Source organism: Microcaecilia unicolor, chromosome 9 (genome assembly GCF_901765095.1).
Source record: "Microcaecilia unicolor chromosome 9, aMicUni1.1, whole genome shotgun sequence".
In the NCBI taxonomy this organism is placed as follows: Eukaryota; Metazoa; Chordata; class Amphibia; order Gymnophiona; family Siphonopidae; genus Microcaecilia; species Microcaecilia unicolor.
In genome coordinates, this window is record NC_044039.1 from 74,190,680 (window position 1) to 74,214,432 (window position 23,753).

The 23,753-nt window shown below is 45.3% G+C and overlaps 1 protein-coding gene across 1 annotated transcript in view; it reads left to right on the forward strand.

The window, feature by feature from the left end:
* Positions 1-23,753, forward strand: part of PHF21B (PHD finger protein 21B) — a 559,570-nt gene that overhangs the window by 220,921 nt on the left and 314,896 nt on the right. The window contains exons 4-5 of the mRNA XM_030215094.1: positions 15,138-15,175; positions 18,290-18,298. Of these exons, the coding sequence (XP_030070954.1) occupies positions 15,138-15,175; positions 18,290-18,298 (47 nt within the window). The remainder of the gene's footprint in view (positions 1-15,137; positions 15,176-18,289; positions 18,299-23,753) is intronic.

The window sequence follows — 23,753 nt, forward strand, 5'->3', positions numbered from 1 at the left end:
ATCTATCTATCTATCTATCTATCTATCTATCTATCTATCTATCTATAATGTGCTTTGGCATGAGCATTTATACCAGCCATGGAGCTGGTATAGGTGTTAATACCTAAGTGCTGCAGAAACCTGTGTAAATTACAGTTTTGTGTAAGTTAAGCACATAAGTTTGAGCCCCATCGAAGCTCTGCCATGTGTACACCCCATGGGCGTAGTTTGGGGGTGAGGGGGGGCAGTGCCCCCCGCCTGCTTTGCTGATCGCGATTCCATCTACTCCCTCTCTTCCTCCCTTCTGCGCTGCAGTCTTCAATCTATCTAGGCTACCGGCAGCGTTAGCAATGTATACATGCTGCCTTTGCACTGCCCCAGAAGCCTTTTCTCTGCAGCGTCCCTTGGTCCCACCTATGCGGGAACAGGAGGTTGAAGAGAAGGCTTCCAGGGCAGACTGAAGGCAGCGTGTATACATAGCTAATGCTGCTGGGAGCACAGAATGACTGAAGACTGCTGCGCCAGAGGAGGGGGAGGGGATAACAGACTGGGAGAGGTGGTGCACAGCAGAGGGAATGAGCAGGAGATGGATGGGACTGGGAGGGGTGGTGTCGTGTGAGCAGAGGGAAGGAGCAGAAGATGGATGGGACTGGGAAGGGTAGTGAGCAGAGGGAAGGAGCAGAAGATGGATGGGACTGGAGAGGTGGGGCACAGCTGAGGGAAGGAGCAGGAGATGGATGGGACTGGGAGAGGTGGTGAGCAGAGGGAAGGAGCAGAACATGGATGGGACTGGGAGGGATGGTGAGCAGAGGGAAGGAGCAGATGGATGGGACTGACTGGGAAGAGTGGTGAGCAGAGGAAGGAGCAGAAGATGGATGGTACTGGCTGGGAAGAGTGGTGAGCAGAGGAAAGGAGCAGGAGATGGATGGGACTGGGGGAGGGGGGTGAGCAGAAGATGGATGGGACTGGGAGGGATGGTGAGCAGAGGAAGAGCAGAAGATGGATGGGACTGGCTGGGAAGAATGGTAAGCAGAGAGAAGGAGCAGAAGATGGATAGACTGGGATGGGATGGTGAGCAGAGGGCAGAAGATGGGACTGGCTGGAAAGTGGTGAGCAGAGGGAAGGAGCAGAAGATGGATGGGACTAGGAGAGGTGGGGCACAGCAGAGGGAAGGAGCAGGAGATGGATGGGACTGGGAGAGGTGGTGGAGGCAGAGGGCAGAAGATGGGTTTGGCTGGGAAGTGGTGAGCAGAGGAAGAGCAGAGATGGATGGGACTGGGAGGGGTGGTGAGCAAGGGAAGGAGGCAGAAGATTGATGGGACTGGGAGGGGTGGTGAGCATAGGGAAGGAGCAGAAGATGGATGGGACTGGGAGGGGGTGGTGAGCATAGGGAAGGAGCAGGAGATGGGGTGGGACTGGGGGGTGGGGAGAGGGAAAGAAGCAGGATGTGAAATGAGGATATGAGAAAAAGGATGATGTGGAAAAGGTTGAGACATAATGTGAATGACCTGGAAGACTGGAGAGAGGATAAGAGACATTGAAAAAGGGATTGGGGTACTGGTGAGAGTATAGGAGAAGGGGATAAGTCTCTGAAGGGGTTGAGTTAGGGTAAGAAAGGGGTTAAAAAGATGGTGAAAGATAAGTTATTGGGCATGGCGTATAAGGTAACATGCAGAAGAGTGGTCTGGAGGCAAGGGAAGGAAGGATAGACATGGATGGAGCTGGGACTGATAGGGTGATGAGATGCAGTGGAGGGTAGATGAGGGCAAAGGGGGTGAGTACAGAGTATGGGAATGGGGGACTAATGAAGTGGGTTGAAGATGAGGGAGGGAATTTAGGAGACTGGGTAAGGGAGAGACAGAGGGGGGATACGGGAGTACTGGAGAGGGAATGAGAGGGAGATGGTCAAAGCCATAGGTAGATGGATACCAAGGACTAACGAGTGAGAGAAAGTGTGTGTGTGTGTGGGGTGGGGGGGGGACGTAAAATGAAAGATTAGTGCCAGACAGATGCAGAGAAGGACAGGAAGAGACAAGAGAAGAGCAAAGAAATGGAAAAGTCAACCTGGAAAAGAATTTAGGAGAAGACTGATACATGGAAAGTGGAAAAGAGACTGGGACCAGACCAACTAGAAAAATAGAATGCTCAGACAACAAAGGTAGAAAAGAAAACATTCTTTTTAAGAACTAATATATGCCTGCTTTGTGAAATGTACATTTTTTTTTCTATTGTTGTATTTTGCAGAGTACAGGAGAAAATACATTTCTGTTTCTCTTTTACCAGTATTTGCACTGCTTACAGAGTCTGGGTTTCTTAAAGAGATCTATATTTAAGTTTTTGTGTGCATGTTTTTTTGTGGTTCCCTATTTTGTATCACATAAGGGTCTGTCCATGTTCTGCATATGTGACTGACGTGACAGATTCTGCTTGCATGTAGTGTTTGTGTAGGAATGTGTAACAGTCCAGCTTGTTATAGTTTTCCAGTAGCAGGTATATTGGTGCTCTAGGGTCAGTGTAAAATTTATAGCACTGTCTTTTCATAGGTGAGTTAAGACTGTTGTGTGTTTAAGTTTTCTATATAGTTTTTGAGTGTCTTTTTGTAGGGTTTTGTGTTATTTCATAAAGTGTCTGGCTCTATTGTTTTTGATATGCTGGCTTCATATTCAGCATTTTAGTCTGATGCGTGTGTGTTTTTGTTGTTTTTATTAATAGCCATAATGAATATGTATGAGATGTATATATGCAAATGAATATGCAAATGTCCAAGCCACACCCTTTGCCCCCCCCCCCCCCCCTAATGAAACAGTCAAACTACGCCCATGGTACACCTCATCTTGCAAATATACACAATGTAAGCTAAGCAGTATTTACAGAATAGGCATAAGTTTGGCAATTGTGCATATGTGTGCACATAATGGGCCAAATTCTATATAATGTGCCTGAAAAATGGATACCAATTAAAGACACGCTTAACGTGATTCTATAAAGAGTGCACACAACTTAATTGAACAACAAGTTAATCAGTGTTGATAATTGAAAGATAGTCAATTATCAGCACTAACTGGCAATAGTTAGGATTTAGGCGCATATCTGATTCTATAACAGATTGCGCCTAAATCCTATTTCGCATAACAATTTGGGGGCGTGGTTTGGGGGTGTTCCTGGATTAGAATCACACCTAAGTGTGCCTAACTTGGGCACCAATATTTAAGCAGGCTTAATTGTAGCCACCTACAGTAAGGCACACCTTAGTGCTAAGTGCAAATCTGTAAAGGAAGCATACTCGTTATTGTTTATTTATTTACTAGTAAAAAAGGCCCGTTTCTGTTTTAAAGGAAACGGGCGCTAGCAAGGTTTTCCTCGGAGTGTGTATGTTTGAGAGAGCGTGTGTGTGAGAGAGAGTGAATGTGCGAGTGTGTGTGTGTGACAGAGAGAGAGTGAGAGTGGGTGCAAGTGTGTGTGTGAGAATGAGAGTATGTGCCAGGGTTCCCCCTCCCTGTATCTACCCCAGCGGTGCTGTTCTCTCCCCTGCCCCCCTCCGGCCACCCAGCGAGTCTCCTCTGTCCCCTGCTCCCCTTCCAGCCACCCAGGGAATCGCTCGGTGCCTGGAGGGGGGGGGGGGGGCGAGGAGAGAGCATCCCTGGGGGGGGGGAGGGGGTAGGACCAGCGCAGGACAACATCCCCCGGGGGGGGGGGGGGACTCACTGGACAGAACACGCGCTGCAGCTCATTCTCTTCTACCCAACAGCCCCCCTGATACCGTCCCCTCAGCCACCCCTGCAGTGCAGACGGTACCTGGTACCCCACCTCCTGTTCCAGCGCCTCCGGACCACTCCCTCCCAGCACCGCAACCTTTACCGGCCAGTGCGCTGCTCTTCACCTCCAGGACGACGACGGCTTAGTTCTCCCGTCTTCCTCCTCCCCATCCCGGCCGCAGAGGCCGAAGCGCCACCGGGCCGCCTCCTCCTCCTCCCGCCCTGTCTCATGCGCTACAGTACCTACCGCCGCGGCCCCCAGTCACTGCGCATGCTCCCCGTGCACGCGCGCAACCGCCGCAGTACTCCGCGCCACCCGTCCGGGAGGGACGTGCAGGTTGCTTCCGGCTAGGGATTTGCAGTTGGCTCCTTGAATGTGCTCCGCCCTCAATGTCATAACGTTTGACGCGAGGGCGGGGCCCAGAGACTGTGTTTTTCGAGGCTTCAGAGCTTCGAACATACGAACCTTGGCTTCAGTGACGTCAGAAGCCAATAGAACGTTGAGGGTGAGTTTTATATATATAGATTTTATTTTTGTTACATTTGTACCCCGTGCTTTCCCACTCATGGCAGGCTCAATGCGGCTTACATATTGTATACAGGTACTTATTTGTACCTGGGACAATGGAGGGTTAAGTGACTTGCCCAGAGTCACAAGGAGCTGCCTGTGCCTGAAGTGGGAATCGAACTCAGTTCCTCAGTTCCCCAGTACCAAAGTCCACCACCCTAACCACTAGGCCACTCCTCCACTCCATAGAACCACACTATGCACCTCACATTATCCGCGCCAATTTTTAGGTGCTACTTATAGAATTTACCCCAATATGTGTAAATGCCATTATTCTAGAGGTCCAAACATTTCCTTTATTCGTACGAGTAAAGGAGCTGTTTGGACCTCCAGTTTCTGCTTTCTGTTTTTCCTTTTCTCACTGCTAGACACTCAGCGCCTCTTTGCTATTCCAAAATGCCATTATTCTAAACATTTATGTACATATTGGGCGTGTAAATGTTAGTGCCTCCACTACAGAATTTCTCCCTTGCAGACCTTTAAAATTGGTCACAGACCTCTTTCAGACATATTTAAAAAACAGAAGATCATAGATTTATAGCAAAAGCTTTTCCTGTCTCTGAAGGCCACAATGTTTAGCAGCATAGACGCCAATGTTCTTAAGTACATTAATTGCAACACAAGTGTTAATTTACTTTGAGGGCAATTCTATAAAGTTGGCACTAGCATTTACATATGCATGTTAATGTTTAGAACACTAGCGTTTACTGGCATATGTATGCCTTTACATGCGTATATGCTAGCTTGTCATCTATGCGCTATTCTGTACAAACGCATGAAACTTGCATAGCTTGTATGTGCAATGGGGGCATACACAGGGGTATTGCATGGGTGGGAGTTAGGTGGGACTCTCATTTATGTGTATAACTCACAGAATACGGTCAGTTATGTGCATCCCTGCTGCACTTAGGTGCTCACACTTACACCAGCTGTAAGCACTTAAATGTCAGGTGCATACAGTTTATACCTCAACAGCTACATTTCTTCATAGAATAAGATCCTACCATGCGCCCTCGGGGCACCTAAATGGAGACGTCCAGTTACAGAATTGCTCCCTAAATGTCTGCATTATCTGTCATAGGCGATTAATGCATGTTAATAGCATTAACATACATAAACTAGAAGGGCCGGTCAAACCTGGTAAGTGGGGTAGGCACCACAGGGGGTGCCTGCCTTCAAGGGCACTACTGTGGCGCTGTGCCACCATACCGCGCCACCCTTTGGGGGTTTAAATCTTTTATTTACCTCCATCCAACAGCCACGTCATTTCAAAGCCCTGCCCATCTCTAGCCTTCCCTCGCTTAGTGAGTTCGTTCCCTCAGAGTCCCGCCTTCTGACGTCATTTCCTCTTTCCTCGAGGGCAGGACTCTGAGGGAACGAACTCACGAAGGGAGGGAAGGCTAGAGACGGGCATGGCTTTGAAATGACGCGGCCGCTGGGACAGAGGTAAATTTAAAAAAGATTTAAACCACGCAGGGTGGCAGGACGAAAAAGGGGAATGTTGGGGGGGAGTCGGAGAAGAGGGCAGGCAGGTGGTCATAAATGGGAGGGGGATGGGGGTGAAGGAGAATTACTGGACATGGATAGGAGCGGGAGGGGAGGGGACAGAGGAGAATCGCTGGGTATGGATGGATGGAGGGGGCGGGGCTCAGGGAGAGAAGAGAATTGCTGGGTATGGATGGATAGAGGGGGCAGGGGAGAGAAGAGAATTGCTGGATATGCATGGAGGGCAGGGGAAAGGAGGGTTGCTGGACATGGGTGGATAGAGGGGAGGGCTGGGGAGAGAGGAGGGTTGCTGGACATGGGTGGCTGGAGGGCGGGGGAGTGAGGAGGGTTGCTGGACATGGGTGGATGGAGGACAGGGGAGAGAGGAGGGTTGCTGGACATGGATGGAGGGGAGGGCAGGGAGAGAGGAGAATTGTTGGACATGGATGGAGGGGAGGGAAGAGAAGACAGGAAGGAGATGCACATGGATGAAGGGGAGAAATTCTGGACATGGATGGAGGGGAGGGAAGACAGAGGAAGGAGATGCACATGGATGGAGGGGAAGGGAGAGAGAAGAAAATGTTCGACATGGATGGAGGGGAGGGAAGAGAGGAAGGAGATGAGATGAGGGAAAAGGGAGAAGACCTGCACATGGATGGAGAAAATAGGCAGAAGCTGGATCCACTGGACAGTGAAGTCTGCAGAGGAACCAGCTTTTACTTAGGGATGTAAGGCAAGAAATGAAGAAGGAAGGAGGAAAGTAAAGAAATAAATGGAAAGGAAGCCCTGGAAACAGAGTTACGAGGACAGATAGGAGCAGAATCAGGTATTGGGCCAACATGATCGGAAAAACAAAGTCACCAGACAAGAAAGGTAGAAAAAAATCATTTTATTTTCATTATAGTGTTTGGAATATGTCCACTTTGAGAATCAGGTGCTCAATGTTAAAAGTTTAAATTTATTTACTTATTTATGGCATTTTATCCCACATTAAACATGAATTAGATTGGAACCTGGGAGCATTTAATTTTTTTTTCTGGAGAGAGTAATGCATTGCCCCCCCCCCCCCCAGGCTCTCTCCCCGGCTATAGCCAGTTCTGAAATTATTTTTTTTTGGGGGGGGGGGGGGGCACAGAGGTGGATGTGGGGCAGAGGTGGATCGGGGAGAGAGCCTGTTGCTAAACATTTACCAGCACACCACTGACTGAACCGGACAGACTCAGTGTTCAGCGCCGTGGTGGAACAGGCAGAAGGCTGCAGCGCAAATGGTTTCCCTCCACTGAGTCCGCTCGCGAGTTGCTCCTCCTGTGCGTGTGGGCAGCGTGGCCAGCCTAGGCAGTCACTACCCTATCTGCTAATTTCGTGAACATGAAAGCACAAAAAGCTAAGTGGTTGTAAACCCTCTATTTGTTCAGCAATCCCACAAAGATGTACTCCATCTCTTTCAGCTCCTATTTCCTTTGCATCTTGTGCTCCCTCTGTCTGCAGTTCTTCAACTTGTTCTTCACCTTTTAAGGCACTGGGCTGAAAAGGGCGGCAGGGTGGGAGAAGAGGGAGGGAGAAGAGAGAAAGGAGATGCTAGATGGGGGGGGGGCATCTGATAGTCTGCAGGAGGGCACCAGAGACCCTAGGACCGGCCCTGTAAACTAGACTGCTTTAGTACTAATGCAAAATCTATTCTGATGAAATAATGAGGTGCAAGAGTATGCAGAATAGCTCATTACCCATTAGCACAGCAAAAATAGAATACAAATTAAAACACACAAAATGTAATGCAAACATATTGAAAGTAATTTTCAAAAGGACACCTGAAGTTAGGCGCCTTTTGAAGAACTATGGTCAATTTAGAAAATGTGTGAAGCCTTTGATATTGATCTGGAGGGTTAGGGATATTTGCTATCTTTGATTTTTGGTTGCTTTCTTGGAAGAGCAAGTGTTGTTATTAATATGTTTTAATTGTGTAGAAAGTTTGACAGTGCGGTATAGAAACTGTGTAATAAATAAATAAAAATAATACATGCTAATTGTGAATTCTGTATCGGCAATTATACATGCAATTGCCATTATAGAATACTAGTGTAAGTTTGCATTTGCATACTTAACAACTGTAGGCACGAGCACTTACTCTGTCTTAATGGCTTGTGTAAATGCATGCGCATAAATGCTAGTATTCTATACACTGCGTACACTACAGCTAGGCACTCTTCTGACCCACACATGCGCTTCCCAGATCTCCATCTACTTTGCAGTTGCATGTGATAGATTTTGCATGCACAATTTTAAGAATACCAATTAATGAAAGTTACGCTTGTAACTACTAATTTGTGCCAAATTAGTACCAATCAACACCAATTATAGCCAATAATTGGTTAATGCAATTAGCAGCTAATTATTAAATTAAGTTATGCGTGCAATTGACTATTCTGTATCTTGTGTGCGCAAAGATACCAACTCAAGCAATGTACGCGAATGCAAGGATTTTCTCCAACTATGGGAACTCCACTGGCCGAACACACAACCCACCCACAACAAAGGAGATACACTAGACATCATCATCCACAAATTCTCATCAGAACCAAACCTCACACTAATAGACATAAAATGGACAGCCACGCCATGGTCCGATCACTACAGTGCAAACCTTTCCCTTCACTGGAGAACAAAAAAGATACAACAAAAACAAGAACAACAATCCTACACAACGAGAGGTAAAATAGACCCACTAATCTTCTGGCAACAATTCTACACTGACGAATGGACAACACCTACAGACTCACCCCAATTTCTCCAAGAATGGGATAACAGATGCAGAACAGTACTAGACAACATAGCACCACTACAAACCAGAACCTCACCTAGAAAAAACTCAATACCATGGTTTAACGAAGAATTGAAAGAACTAAAAACACAGGTCAGAAGATTAGAAAGAGCATGGAGCAAGAAAAAAGACGAAGACAAATTCAAAGATTGGAAACATACAAAGAAAATACAAATAAGAGGAGTCCAAGATGGCCGCCGATTAGGACGGACGCGTTTTTTCGTCTCTCCCTTTCCTGAAAAAAAAAAAAAAAATATCGTTGTTATGCCTAAGAGGAGGGGAAGGGCTGCGGCGACTGCCTCCCAGCAGCCGGGAAATGTACCTTCTCTTGGTTCTATCGAACCATTTTTGCAGAGAGCCGCAGGCATGGTTGTTCCGTCAATGGGTGGCCCGCTTGTTCGCACACTAGCTGGAGAAAGTGAAGCGAACACAGGGCTGGAAGTTTCGTTGAGCCCAGACGGCAGAGAACCGCCTCCTCAGCCAATTGGAAGCAGTTCCCCGATGAGTGCGCACTCAGACGCGAAGACCGGAGGGTCAGGTAGCGGAGAGGAACGGGAGGCTATTCTATCCTCGATGGAAGGTTTGGGAAGTTTGTTAACTCCCACCTTAACTGCTCCCATACAGAGAAGAACCACTGAGGAGACCGTAGGAACAAATGGGAATGTAAGTCCGATACACACTGAGACAGAAGATATATTTCCTTTCAAAAAACCTACTGAAGTAACTTTAGACAATCTTTGGCATCTAATTGTGGAACTTGGTAGGGCTTTATGCCCTCAGACAAAAAAAATGTCAGAAGAAATTGTTTTATTGGATGGGAAATTGAAGGAAGTAGAAATTAAACTTAATACTGTGGCCTCACAAACTGAAAATTTTGAGAAAGAATTACAATATATACAATCTGTGCAAACAACAATTGTTAAAGATTTGGTAAACCAAAGGAGGAAATCGGAGTTTCTTGAAAACAATCTTAAAAATAATAATTTACGTTTTATAAATTTTCCTGCTCAGCCTCTGATTTCCCCACGGGAAATGTTAAGAAATTACTTCAGAGAGGTCTTGGAAATTGGTGAAGATCAACTCCCTCCTATTTCCCAGGTTTTTTATATCCCGGGTAAAAAAGATGAACAACTTCCAAGTAATCAGGCAATAGATGTATCTGCATTGTTAGAAAGATCAGATAATGAAATAATTACAGCTTCAACTTTACTTGCTACTGTGGCGTTGACCTCTGACAAATCATGGATATTAAAGAAATTTTTCCTAAAGAAAGAAAAAACCTTTAGAGGGTTACAAACACGGATTTTCCCGGATTTGTCGAGAGATACGCAGAAGCGTAGGCAAAAGTTTTTGCAGTTGAAACAAGAGACTCTCCAATTAGGAGCAACGTTTTATTTAAAATATCCTTGCAAATGTTTGGTTAATTATCAGAATGTCAAATATGTGTATTTTGACCCTTCCCATTTAAGTTCCTTTTTAACATCTAAGAAAGCTCTGTAAATGAATATATACCTTGTCTGGAATGCTGATGTCTTAGTTTTGGTAACAATTTACTTGAAATGTTTAATTTCTTTTCCTTATATCTCCAGTATTTTGAATACTTGGACTCCCTATTTGTGGACTTTAAAGCATCTAAAAAGGAGATGTTTTCTCTTTTTTTTTTTTCTGAAGAAAATTGTGTTATTTTCCTTTGTAAATTAACGAAGAATTGAAAGAACTAAAAACACAGGTCAGAAGATTAGAAAGAGCATGGAGCAAGAAAAAAGACGAAGACAAATTCAAAGATTGGAAACATACAAAGAAAATACAAATAAGAGGAGTCCAAGATGGCCGCCGATTAGGACGGACGCGTTTTTTCGTCTCTCCCTTTCCTGAAAAAAAAAAAAAAAAATATCGTTGTTATGCCTAAGAGGAGGGGAAGGGCTGCGGCGACTGCCTCCCAGCAGCCGGGAAATGTACCTTCTCTTGGTTCTATCGAACCATTTTTGCAGAGAGCCGCAGGCAATGGTTGTTCCGTCAATGGTGGCCCGCTTGTTCGCACACTAGCTGGAGAAAGTGAAGCGAACACAGGGCTGGAAGTTTCGTTGAGCCCAGACGGCAGAGAACCGCCTCCTCAGCCAATTGGAAGCAGTTCCCCGATGAGTGCGCACTCAGACGCGAAGACCGGAGGGTCAGGTAGCGGAGAGGAACGGGAGGCTATTCTATCCTCGATGGAAGGTTTGGGAAGTTTGTTAACTCCCACCTTAACTGCTCCCATACAGAGAAGAACCACTGAGGAGACCGTAGGAACAAATGGGAATGTAAGTCCGATACACACTGAGACAGAAGATATATTTCCTTTCAAAAAACCTACTGAAGTAACTTTAGACAATCTTTGGCATCTAATTGTGGAACTTGGTAGGGCTTTATGCCCTCAGACAAAAAAAATGTCAGAAGAAATTGTTTTATTGGATGGGAAATTGAAGGAAGTAGAAATTAAACTTAATACTGTGGCCTCACAAACTGAAAATTTTGAGAAAGAATTACAATATATACAATCTGTGCAAACAACAATTGTTAAAGATTTGGTAAACCAAAGGAGGAAATCGGAGTTTCTTGAAAACAATCTTAAAAATAATAATTTACGTTTTATAAATTTTCCTGCTCAGCCTCTGATTTCCCCACGGGAAATGTTAAGAAATTACTTCAGAGAGGTCTTGGAAATTGGTGAAGATCAACTCCCTCCTATTTCCCAGGTTTTTTATATCCCGGGTAAAAAAGATGAACAACTTCCAAGTAATCAGGCAATAGATGTATCTGCATTGTTAGAAAGATCAGATAATGAAATAATTACAGCTTCAACTTTACTTGCTACTGTGGCGTTGACCTCTGACAAATCATGGATATTAAAGAAATTTTTCCTAAAGAAAGAAAAAACCTTTAGAGGGTTACAAACACGGATTTTCCCGGATTTGTCGAGAGATACGCAGAAGCGTAGGCAAAAGTTTTTGCAGTTGAAACAAGAGACTCTCCAATTAGGAGCAACGTTTTATTTAAAATATCCTTGCAAATGTTTGGTTAATTATCAGAATGTCAAATATGTGTATTTTGACCCTTCCCATTTAAGTTCCTTTTTAACATCTAAGAAAGCTCTGTAAATGAATATATACCTTGTCTGGAATGCTGATGTCTTAGTTTTGGTAACAATTTACTTGAAATGTTTAATTTCTTTTCCTTATATCTCCAGTATTTTGAATACTTGGACTCCCTATTTGTGGACTTTAAAGCATCTAAAAAGGAGATGTTTTCTCTTTTTTTTTTTTCTGAAGAAAATTGTGTTATTTTCCTTTGTAAATTAGTACTCTTTGGATGCTTTTTTTCCTTCTCAAGTGGTATTGGCTTGTGATTATTGAAATACTAATAAATATAAATTTAAAAAAAAAAAAAGAAAATACAAATACACTATCAGACAAACTAAAAGGACGTATTATAAAACCAAAATAGGACCAAACTACAAGGATACACACAAACTCTTCTCACTCGTAAACAATCTCCTAAGTACTACAACGGTTACCTCCAACAACACTGACACTCCATCAGCAACCAATCTTGCGAATTACTTCAATGAAAAAATAATAAAGCTCCGACTCATGATATCTACCAATACATCGGATTACACAGACATCCTGGAATGTCTAAACCCAAAACCCGGGGAATACCCAGCAGATCGATCATGGACCAACTTTGACACGCTCTCATCAGATGAAATCTCACACTGGCTCGGAAAATACGCCAAATCGCAATGCAAACTAGACATTTGCCCAACTAGTCTAATAAGATCTGCACCCAAACAATTCAAAATAGACCTCATGAACCACATAAACCACAGGCTTCAAAATGGGCTCTTTCCCATGGACAAAGGAAACATCCTACTTACACCGCTACCAAAAGATGTCAAGAAAAGCACATTGGACCTAACCAATTATCGCCCAGTAGCATCCATTCCGTTCATAACCAAACTCATGGAAGGCATAGTGATGAAACAACTTACTGAATACCTAAATAAACACTCAATTCTACACGATTCTCAATCAGGATTTCAGTCAAATCACAGTACTGAAACAGTTCTAGTGTCCGCAATGAACTCATTCAAACAAGCAATAGCAACGGGTGACAACATACTCCTCCAACAATTCGACATGTCCAGTGCCTTTGACATGGTTAATCATAGAATACTATTACATATACTAGAATACTTTGGAGTAGGAGGCACAGTTCTCAAATGGTTCAAAGGATTCCTGACCACAAGATCATACCAAGTAATAATGTACGCAGACAGATTACCCCCATGGATACCTGAATGTGGAGTCCCCCAAGGATCCCCCCTCTCACCAACCTTATTCAACCTAATGATGATACCTTTAGCCAAACTTCTAGCCAATCAAAACCTCAGTCCCTACATATATGCAGACGATGTCACAATTTATATCCCGTTTAAACATGATCTAAATGAAATCACTAACAAGATCAACCAAATCCTCCAAATCATGCACACCTGGGTGGATGCATTCCAACTAAAACTTAATGCAGAAAAAACACAATGTCTTGTACTCACCTCTCAACATAACACAAAAAACTTCTCCACCATAACCACACCATACTGTTCTGTTCCTGTCTCACAAAACTTGAAAATCCTTGGGGTTACTATTGATCGAAACCTCACTCTCGATACCCACGTGAAGAACACGACGAAAAAGATGTTCCACACTATGTGGAAACTCAAAAGAGTAAAACCTTTCTTCCCGAGACACATCTTCCGTACCCTGGTACAGTCTATGGTAATAAGCCATCTGGATTATTGCAACGCCCAGAATACTGTCGCCAGACTCATATTTGGAAAAACCAAATATGAAAGCGCAAAACCCCTAAGAGAGAAACTTCACTGGCTCCCACTTAAGGAACGCATTGCATTCAAGATCTGCACAATTGTACACAAAATCATTCATGCAGATGCCCCAATCTACATGCTAAACCTCGTGGACCTACCTCCCAGAAATGCCATCCCGCAAATTTCTCAATTTGCACTACCCCAGCTGTAAAGGACTAAAATACAAGCTGATGCATGCCACCACCTTCTCTTACATGAGCACGCAGCTATGGAATGCATTACCTACAGACTTGAAATCAATCGACAATATAAATAACTTTCGCAAATCTCTGAAGACATACCTCTTCAACAAGGCCTACAAAGAGAACCAATATCTCTTCTAATCCACTTTACCAACCCACCCAGCCATGAAAGTCCACCTTCTATACTTACCCGCCTAACCATTTCCTTCTTTCTTCCCTTACTCAATCTCTGCACATTACTAAATGTATCTGATATCCTGGAATGTAAATGTCATAACAAAGTTGTGTAAGCCACATTGAGCCTGCAAATAGGTGGGAAAATGTGGGATACAAATGCAATAAATAATAATAATAATAACTGTGCTTGCTAAGCTGAAAATTGGGCATGCAAGTTTATAGAATTAGGAAAGATTGAGGGAAATTCTATAACAGGGCACTCCAAGGACATGTAGTTGCAGACTATAAGGGAACTTAGGGCCAGATGCACAAAGCTTACTTTACTATTAACATTTGCTTTAGACTGGTTCTAGCCAGTCTAAAGCAAGCGATTATGTAGCTAGTAATGCACAAAGGGGCTTTCCGTGGCTCTAATGTGTGCCGTTAGCAGCCACCGAGAACACCATGCAAATGTATTACAATGAGCTCATTAGTATTCTAGTGTGTATTCTGTGGAAGCAAATTTTATGGTTGCTCTGGAGCTATCGGAGAGGAGGGAAGCACAAGCATGCCACTGCAAAAGTTGCCTGCTTGTGCTTCCTACCTCTCACCTTCCGACGCCCCCTCAGCCGAGCCCCCCCACCCCCCCAACAAATCTTTTTTTTTTTAAATTTACCTGCAGGCTTGTTTTCGAAAGAGAAGGACGCCCATCTTTCGACACAAATCGGAAGATGGGCGTCCTTCTCACAGGGTCACCCAAATTGGCATATTCGAAAGCTGATTTTGGGCGTCCTCAACTGCTTTTCGTCGTGGGGATGACCAAAGTTCCCGGGGGCATGTCGGAGGCGTAGCGAAGGCGAGGCTTGGGCATGCCTAACACATGGGCGTCCTCGACCCATAATAGAAAAAAAAAATGGTGTCCCTGACGAGCGTTTGGATGACTTTACGTGGTCCAGTTTTCTTACGACCAAGTCACAAAAAGGTGCCCGAACTGACCAGATGACCACCGGAGGGAATCGGGGATCACCTCCCCTTACTCCCCCAGTGGTCACCAACCCCCTCCCACCCAAATAAAATAACTTTAAAAATATTTTGTGCCAGCCTCTATGCCAGCCTCAAATGTCATACTCAGGCCCATCGCAGCAGTGTGCAGGTCCCTGGAGCAGTTTTAGTGGGTGCACTGCACTTCAGGCAGGCGGACCCAGGCCCATCCCCCCCTACCTGTTTCACTTCTGGTGGTAAATGTGAGCCCTCCAAAACCCACCAGAAACCCACTGTACCCACATATAGGTGCCCCCTTCACTCGTAAGGGCTATGGTAGTGGTGTGCAGTTGTGGGTAGTGGGGTTTGGGGGGCTCAGCACACAAGGTAAGGGAGCTATGTACCTGGGAGCTTTTTCTGAAGTCCACTGCAGTGCCCCCTATGGTGCCTGGTTGGTGTCCTGGCATGTCAGGGGGACCAATGCACTACGAATGCTGGCTCCTCCCACGACCAAAGGGCTTGCATTTGGTTGTTTCTGAGATAGGCGTCCTTAGTTTCCATTATCGCCGAAAATCAGAAACGACCAAGTCTAAGGACGACCATCTCTAGGGATGACCTAAATGTCAAGATTTGGGCGTCCCCGACCGTATTATCGAAACGAAAGGTGAACGCCCATCTTGTTTCAGTAATACGGGTTTCCCCGCCCCTTCGTCGGGACATCCTGTGAGGACATCCTCAGGAAAACTTGGGCACCCCTTTCGATTATGCCCCTCCTGGTGGTCCAGTGGACACTGAACCCCCCCCCCCCCCCCCCTCGTGGCCCTCCCTGAATCTTTTTTTTTTTTTAAATTTTCCCTTGTGGTGCAGTGGACCCCGACCCCCCACCCACCCCACCCCCACCCCCCCGGAGCCCTCCCTGTGATCCCCCACCCCAGGAATCTTTTAAAAATATTTTCCCTGGTGTTCTAATGAACCGGACCCCTTCCACCTACAAGTGCACACCCCCCCACTCCCGGTCCCAACCCGGTGGAGGCAGGAGGGCATGAGCAACAGCTCCTCCCTTCTGCCTCGGGCCTGCCTGGAACAAAATGGCAGCGCCCAGAACCTGCCCTGTATGATCTGGGATGTACTGGGCAGGGCTAAGCACCATATAAGGAAGGGGTGCGGGTAGGGTCAGGACCCGGAGGGGGGTGTGCACATGTGGGGGAAGGGATCCGGTTCATTGGCCCACCAAGGAAAAAATTTTTAAATGCTTTTGAGGGAGAGGTTGCTGGAAGGGCCACTGCCCAACACCCCCCTGCCACCCCTGCTGCCGCAGCTGACGCTCCCACTGCCCTGGTCCTATCTGAGGGGTCCTGGTGGTCTGGTGGCATCTGCGGTGGGGGCATGTTCTTTCCTGTCTGCTGCGCTGCCGCTATTCCCCTGCCTGCCAGCCCCACTGTGTTTTCAAAATGGTGGCCGAGACTTCTCGTGGTAGTCTCGCAGGTCTCAACAGTCTCACGAGACTTCCATAGAGTCTTGGCCACCATTTTTAAAATATGGTGGTGCCGGGTGGGGGGGGGGGGGGAATAGCAGCTACCCAGCGGGCCAGGCAGAAAAGCACATGTTCCCTCCGCAGAGGCCACTAGATCACCAGCGGCACACTGGGCATCCGGGCAGATCCTCTGGGCACCCTAGAGCCTCTGGGCCCTCGGGCACTGTCCAGTTGCCCGAATGGTCAGTCCACCCCTGGTTAGGATCCACTGGACCACCAGGGAAAAGTTTTTAAAAATATTTGGGGGGGAGGGATCCAGGGTCCACTAGACCATCAGGGAACATTTTTACAAAGTGTGGGATCAGGGGGGTCCTGTTCATCAGAGCTGTCAAATTCAAAATTTGTTAAAAGCAAAGAAAGATACTGAGTAGTTGCCATGTTTGATATGAGATGGTTTAGTGGGAGACCTGTGAGAAGCAAGTTGCAGTAATTTAAGCATGAGGTGATGAGAGCGTGAATAAGGGTTTTGATACAGAAAGGAATGGACACATTTTGTTGTTCTTTTAAAGAAAGAAATAACATGGTGCTCAATATAGGGAATGTGCCTTTCGGGTTATACATAGGGCATACCTAACTCAAGCTCAGCTAGCAAATTTTGGGGGGACCACCTCATCGTTGTGCCAAAAGTGCAAACAAATTGACAACACATTCTACCATGCTTTTTGGGGCTGCAGGTTGATACGGGACTTCTGGGGAAGAGATGCCACACATCTATCTTGGTTGCTGTCTAAAGAGGTAGCAGGCACGGCAGTGCAGATGCTCTTGGAGATCCCGGGTTCTTTTAGGGGGGGCTTCCCCAGAGGGTACTTTATTATTTCACAAACTATGTTTAATGGCGAGGAAGTTATCTTGCTTAACTGGACGTCAGAATTGACCCCGGATTACTGGCACTGGCGTAATCTCGTGCACCAGCTAATGATGTGGGAGGCTAGGGAATCAAAGAGCTCACCAAAACGGGAAAAAAAATTCTTAAAAGTTTGGGGAGTTTACTTAGATACACTCTCGCCTAAAGGGAGGAGTCTGGTGCTTAATACCTTATGAACCAGAGGGAGGGTTGGGATAATGAGCGCCTCTTACTTGACAGGACTTACTCCTAAGGGACGGGCGGGTGGGTTACAGGGTGAGGGGGGTAGGAAGGGGTGGGAGGGTAATGAGTAAAGGGGGGGGGAGGGAGGTTTTAGGGAATAAGGTTACCGATAAATGTTGATCTCACTTGCTATCGGATACATGGTTATTTGGGTATGGATAGCTGAAGTCACTAAGAAGGAGGGGAGGGGATAAAAGGATAAAAGTTTGATGACGCATGTAATACTTTGATCAAAGAGAGTATCTCTTTTCTTTTATCTGGATGTTTGAATGCTTACACTGTGAAAATGCTTAATCTGTTTTGTCATCAATAAAAGCGTTTAAATATAAGAAAGAAATAACAGGTTTTAGCTGTCTGTTGGATACTTGCAGTGAAAAAAGAGAGGAGTCAAATATGACACCAAGGTTAGGAGCTGAGAAGATAGGGAGGATGAGAGTGTTATCCACAGAAACAGAGAAGGGGGAGAGGACAGGTGGGTTTAGGGGGGAAAGATAAAAAGTTCAGTCTTGGCCATTGTTCAGGACCAGATGGCAGCAGGAGCATTGCAAGAGCCAAATGCACTCTGTGCGACGTGTCCCCAACTGACGCAGTGCACTCCTGCCCCATTCACTTTGATGGTGTCGGTGCGAAGGAAGCCAGTGGAAGCCTTCTCTTGCGCTCTGTGTGGCCACACCAGCCACACGTGACTTGCTACAGCCCTGGATGGCAGTGAGACATCCAGGAAGGAAAGTATGACAAGCATGCCTGGAGTGGAGGAGTAGCCTAATGGTTAATGGATTGGGCTAGGAGCCTGAGGAATTAGGCTTGAATCCCATAGCAGCTCCTTGTGACCCTGGGCAAGTCACTTAACCCTTCATTGCTCCTGGTACAAAACTTAGATTGTGAGCCCACTAAGGATAGAGAAAGTTCATACATGTAATATATATGTAAACCACTTTGGTTGTACTATCCTTTGGTTGTACTATCCTCTCGCACCAAGATTATGTCTCCAAGTGCTGCCCGGGAGGGAAAGTTTAGGACAGCTGTTGTAGTTGGTGATTCGATCATTAGGCATATAGATAGCTGGGTGGCTGGTGGACGTGACGATCGCCTGGTGACTTGCCTGCCTGGTGCGAAGGTGGCGGACCTCACGTGTCACCTAGATAGGATTCTAGATAGTGCTGGGGAGGAGTCCGCTGTCTTGGTACATGTGGGTACCAATCACATAGGAAAATGTGGGAGAGAGGTTCTGGAAGCCAAATTTAGGCTCTTCTTAGGTAGAAAGATCAAATCCAGATCCTCTAGCGTAGCATTTTCTGAAATGCTACCTGTTCTACGCGCAGGGCCCAAGAGACAGGCAGAGCTCTGGAGTCTCAATGCGTGGATGAGACGATGGTGCAGGGAGGAGGGTTTTAGATTTGTTAGGAACTGGGCAACATTCTGGGGAAGGGGGAGCCTATTCCGAAAGGATGGGCTCCACCTTAACCAGGGTGGGACCAGGCTGCTGGCGTCGGCATTTAAAAAGGAGATAGAGCAGCTTTTAAACTAGAAATGGGGGGAAGGCCGACAGTCGCTCAAAAGCGCATGGGTCGGGAAAAGGTATCTTGCAAAGATACCTCACAAACAGGGAAGATAGGGTTTCTGGATAGTGAGGTTGCACAACAGACCGTGGTAGGCCAGGTGCCCTTAAATACAACTAAAGATCAGACAAAAGATGGCAAATCAATAGTGTCAGGTACTAAGCATCATGCAAATAGGAACAACAAACATACTCTGAAATGTCTATATGCAAATGCTAGGAGTCTAAGAAATATGATGGGAGAGTTGGAATATATTGCACTAAATGAAAAATTGGATATAATAGGCATTACTGAGACCTGGTGGAAGGAGGATAACCAGTGGGACATTGTCATTCCGGGGTACAAAGTATATCGTAGTGATAGGGTGGACTGGACTGGTGGAGGGGTAGCATTGTATATTAACGAGAGCCTTGACTCAGATAGATTACAAATTCAGCAGGACACAAATCACTCCTTTGAATCATTGTTGGTTGAAATTCCATGTATAAAAGGGGAAAAAACGGTGATAGGAGTGTACTACCGTCCGCCTCGCCAGGATGAGCAGGTAGACGCAGAAATGATAAAAGAAATCAGAGATGCGAACAAAATGGGCAATGTGATAATAATGGGTGACTTCAATTATCCAAATATAGACTGGGTAAATGTAACATTGGGACACGCTACAGAGGTACAATTCCTTGATGAAATCAAGGACAGCTTTATGGAGCAGCTGGTGCAGGAGCCGATGAGAGAAGGAAAAATTCTAGACTTAGTCCTTAGTGGGGCGCATGATCTGGTGAGGGACGTTATGGTACTGGGGCCGCTTGATAACAGTGGTCATAATATGATCAGTTTTGATATCGACCTTGAAGTAACTGTACACAGAAAGTCAAATACGTTAGCGTTTAACTTTAAAAAAGGAGACTATGATAAAATGAGAAGAACGGTAAAAAAAAACTTAGGGGGGCAACTGAGAGAGTAAAAACTGTACAACAGGCGTGGACGCTGTTCAAAAATACCGTCCTGGAGGCCCAGGCCATACATATTCCGCTAATTAGAAAAGAAAGATGGAAGTCCAAAAGACAGCCGGCCTGGTTGAAAAGTGAGGTGAGGGAAGCTATTAGGGCTAAAAGAAATGCCTTCAGAAAATGGAAGAAGGAACCGTCTGAAAATAACAAGAAGCAGCATAAGGAGTGTCAAAGCAAATGCAAGGCGCAGATAAAGAAGGCCAAGAGGGATTACGAAAAAAAGATAGCATTAGAGGCAAAAAAAACATAGTAAAAACATTTTCGGTATATTAAAAGCAGGAAGCCGGCAAAAGAATTGGTTGGGCCGCTGGATGACCGAGGGGTAAAAGGGGCGATCAAGGAAGATAAAGACGTAGTAGAGAGACTGAATGAATTCTTTGCTTCGGTCTTCACCGAGGAAGATTTGGGTGGGATACCGGTGTCGGAAATGGTATTTCAAGCAGACGAGTCGGAGAAACGTACTGACTTCACGGTAAACCTGGAGGACGTAATGGGGCAGTTCAGCAAACTGAAGAGTAGCAAATCTCCTGGACCGGATGGTATTCATCCTAGAGTACTGATAGAACTGAAAAATGAGCTTGCGGAGCTACTGCTAGTGATATGCAACTTATCCTTAAAATCGAGCGTGGTACCGGAAGATTGGAGGGTGGCCAATGTAACGCCGATTTTTTAAAAAGGCTCCAGGGGAGATCCGGGAAATTATAGACCGGTGAGTCTGACGTCAGTGCCGGGGAAAATGGTAGAGGCTATTATTAAAAACAAAATTACAGAGCACATCCAAGGACATGGATTACTGAGACCGAGTCAGCACGGCTTTTGTGTGGGGAAATCTTGCCTGACCAATTTACTTCAATTCATTGAAGGAGTAAACAAACATGTGGACAAAGGGGAACCGGTTGATATTGTGTATCTGGATTTTCAAAAGGCGTTTGACAAAGTACCTCATGAACAGAGGAAATTGGAGGGTCATGGGCTAGGAGGAAATGTCCTATTGTGGATTAAAAACTGGTTGAAGGATAGGAAACAGAGAGTGGGGTTAAATGGGCAGTATTCACAATGGAGAAGGGTAGTTAGTGGGGTTCCTCAGGGGTCTGTGCTAGGACCGCTGCTTTTTAATATATTTATAAATGATTTAGAGATGGGAGTAACTAGCGAGGTAATTAAATTTGCCGATGACACAAAGTTATTCAAAGTTGTTAAATCGCGACAGGATTGTGAAAAATTACAAGAGGACCTTACGAGACTGGGAGACTGGGCGGCTAAATGGCAGATGACGTTTAATGTGAGCAAGTGCATGGTGATGCATGTGGGAAAAAAGAACCTGAATTATAGCTACGTCATGCAAGGTTCCACGTTAGGAGTTACGGACCAAGAAAGGGATCTGGGTGTCGTCGTTGATAATACTTTGAAACCTTCTGCTCAGTGTGCTGCTGCGGCTAGGAAAGCGAATAGAATGTTGGGTATTATTAGGAAAGGTATGGAAAACAGGTGTGAGGATGTTATAATGCCGTTGTATCACTCCATGTTGCGACTGCACCTTGAGTATTGTGTTCAATTCTGGTCGCCGCATCTCAAGAAAGATATAGTAGAATTGGAAAAGGTGCAGCGAAGGGCAACTAAAATGATAGCGGGGATGGGACGACTTCCCTATGAAGAAAGATTAAGGAGGCTAGGGCTATTCAGCTTGGAGAAGAGACGGCTGAGGGGAGACATGATAGAGGTATATAAAATAATGAGTGGAGTGGAATAGGTGGATGTGAAGCGTCTGTTCACGCTTTCCAAAAATACTAGGACTAAGGGGCATGCGATGAAACTACAGTGTAGTAAATTTAAAACAAATCGGAGAAATTTTTCTTCACCCAACGTATAATTAAACTCTGGAATTCGTTGCCGGAGGAAGTGGTGAAGGCGGTTAGCTTAGCAGAGTTTAAAAAGGGGTTGGACGGTTTCCTAAAGGACAAGTCCATAAACCGCTACTAAATGGACTTGGGAAAAATCCACAATTCCAGGAATAACATGAATAGAATGTTTGTACGTTTGGGAAGCTTGTCAGGTGCCCTTGGCCTGGATTGGCCGCTGTCGTGGACAGAATGCTGGGCTCGATGGACCCTTGGTCTTTTCCCAGTATGGCATTACTTATGTACCACAGAATGGTGGCATATCAAATCCATGACCCTTTCCTGCTGAAATTTCTGTGTGGAGAGGTAGATGGGTAATGATAGGAGACATCAAAATGGAGGGAAACCAAACTGCTGTAAATCTAATCTCAAAAACATTTTTCTGTATTTGGTCATCTAAGCTTCTGCCACCTCAAAATCCAGCTGTCTGACTGATTAAGCAACGACACCAATATATTTTATGGTTTATTAAACATTTTATATAGCGCCCAGATGTTTCAGTGAAAACGTGCAGTGTTGTACTTGTAAGCATACTGGAAAATATCTTCACCTCCCCAACGAAGACTTCTAAAACCCATCAAAATGTATAAACGATGAACTCCCAAAATGATGGCATAGTTAACCTAGAAATCCAGAAATTTCAGAAAGAGTACCTATGATGCTGAAAATGTTCCACACGGGTAAGCACACATATGCCCTGCACTTACACGAGCTTCTCGAGACGCTTGGGTCTGTTTCTTCATACGAAGACACAGACTATAAGCGGCTGGGCTATGGTCAGGCCCAAGGCATTGGATACACCAAGCGTGGGTATCTGTATCTGAGATGGTCCGGTTGCACTGAGTACAACGTTTGAAGCCGCTGAGTGTCTTTGATGACATGGAAGAAAAAACGGCTTTGGCAAAATCAAACGACGTGATTGTGCCAAAAAAGAAAAAGCACAAAAAAAGGGAAAAAACCTGACTGCGTGGCCCAAAGTCCGGTTGCGTTGAAAAAGAAAGGAAACTTTAAAAGTGGAGAAAAAGATTTTTAAAAAACTACAGGAAAAACTACTCTTCTTTTCTTAATCTTTAAGATGAAAAGAAAAATAAAAGCTAAATCAGTCGTGAAGAGAAGTCTTCTTCATGGGCCTGATGGAGCAGAGCGAAAACACTGCCGCACTTAACCGCGGAGAAAAAATAACTAAAGAGGCATGCTCGCACTGTGGGTGGGAAGTCGTTCGCACATGCGCGGTTTGCGCTGCCCGCACGACGGAACTTTCCCGAAAGACTTTGTTTTTTATTTTGCTTGCAAAATTTGTTTGCCGATTCCTGGGCCGCTGTGGACGACGACCCACATGTGAGAACAAGCAGCCTGCTTGTCCTCGGAGAAAGTTAAGTACAATGGTAATAATGACCCATATAGACATTCCCTCCAACAGATAAAACTATGCACAATGGTTACAACAACCTCTATATACATTTCTCCTCTAACCCCCACAACTACATATAATGCTGTGGAGAACTGTCAACTACAGCTATCAGATGTGTTTCCATAGACCCTCTGCTGCATTCCCTGTTGGTGCGATCTGAGAAACAGCAAAAGGACATACATGAGGACCACACAGTGAAAATATGCCTACATACCCCAGAAGGTCTCTGCCAACCACAACAAGTGCTGCCACATGTAATATCAATTAGAAATACAACAGCATTGGGTTGTTGGATTCTCTGTGCTGCTCCCCAATCCATTTTAATGTCAGTGTTTTGTATGGCTGACTACCTTAATCTAAGTCAGCCAACAGGGTGAAGCCGCCTACAGTTTGCAGCAGCAAGTAG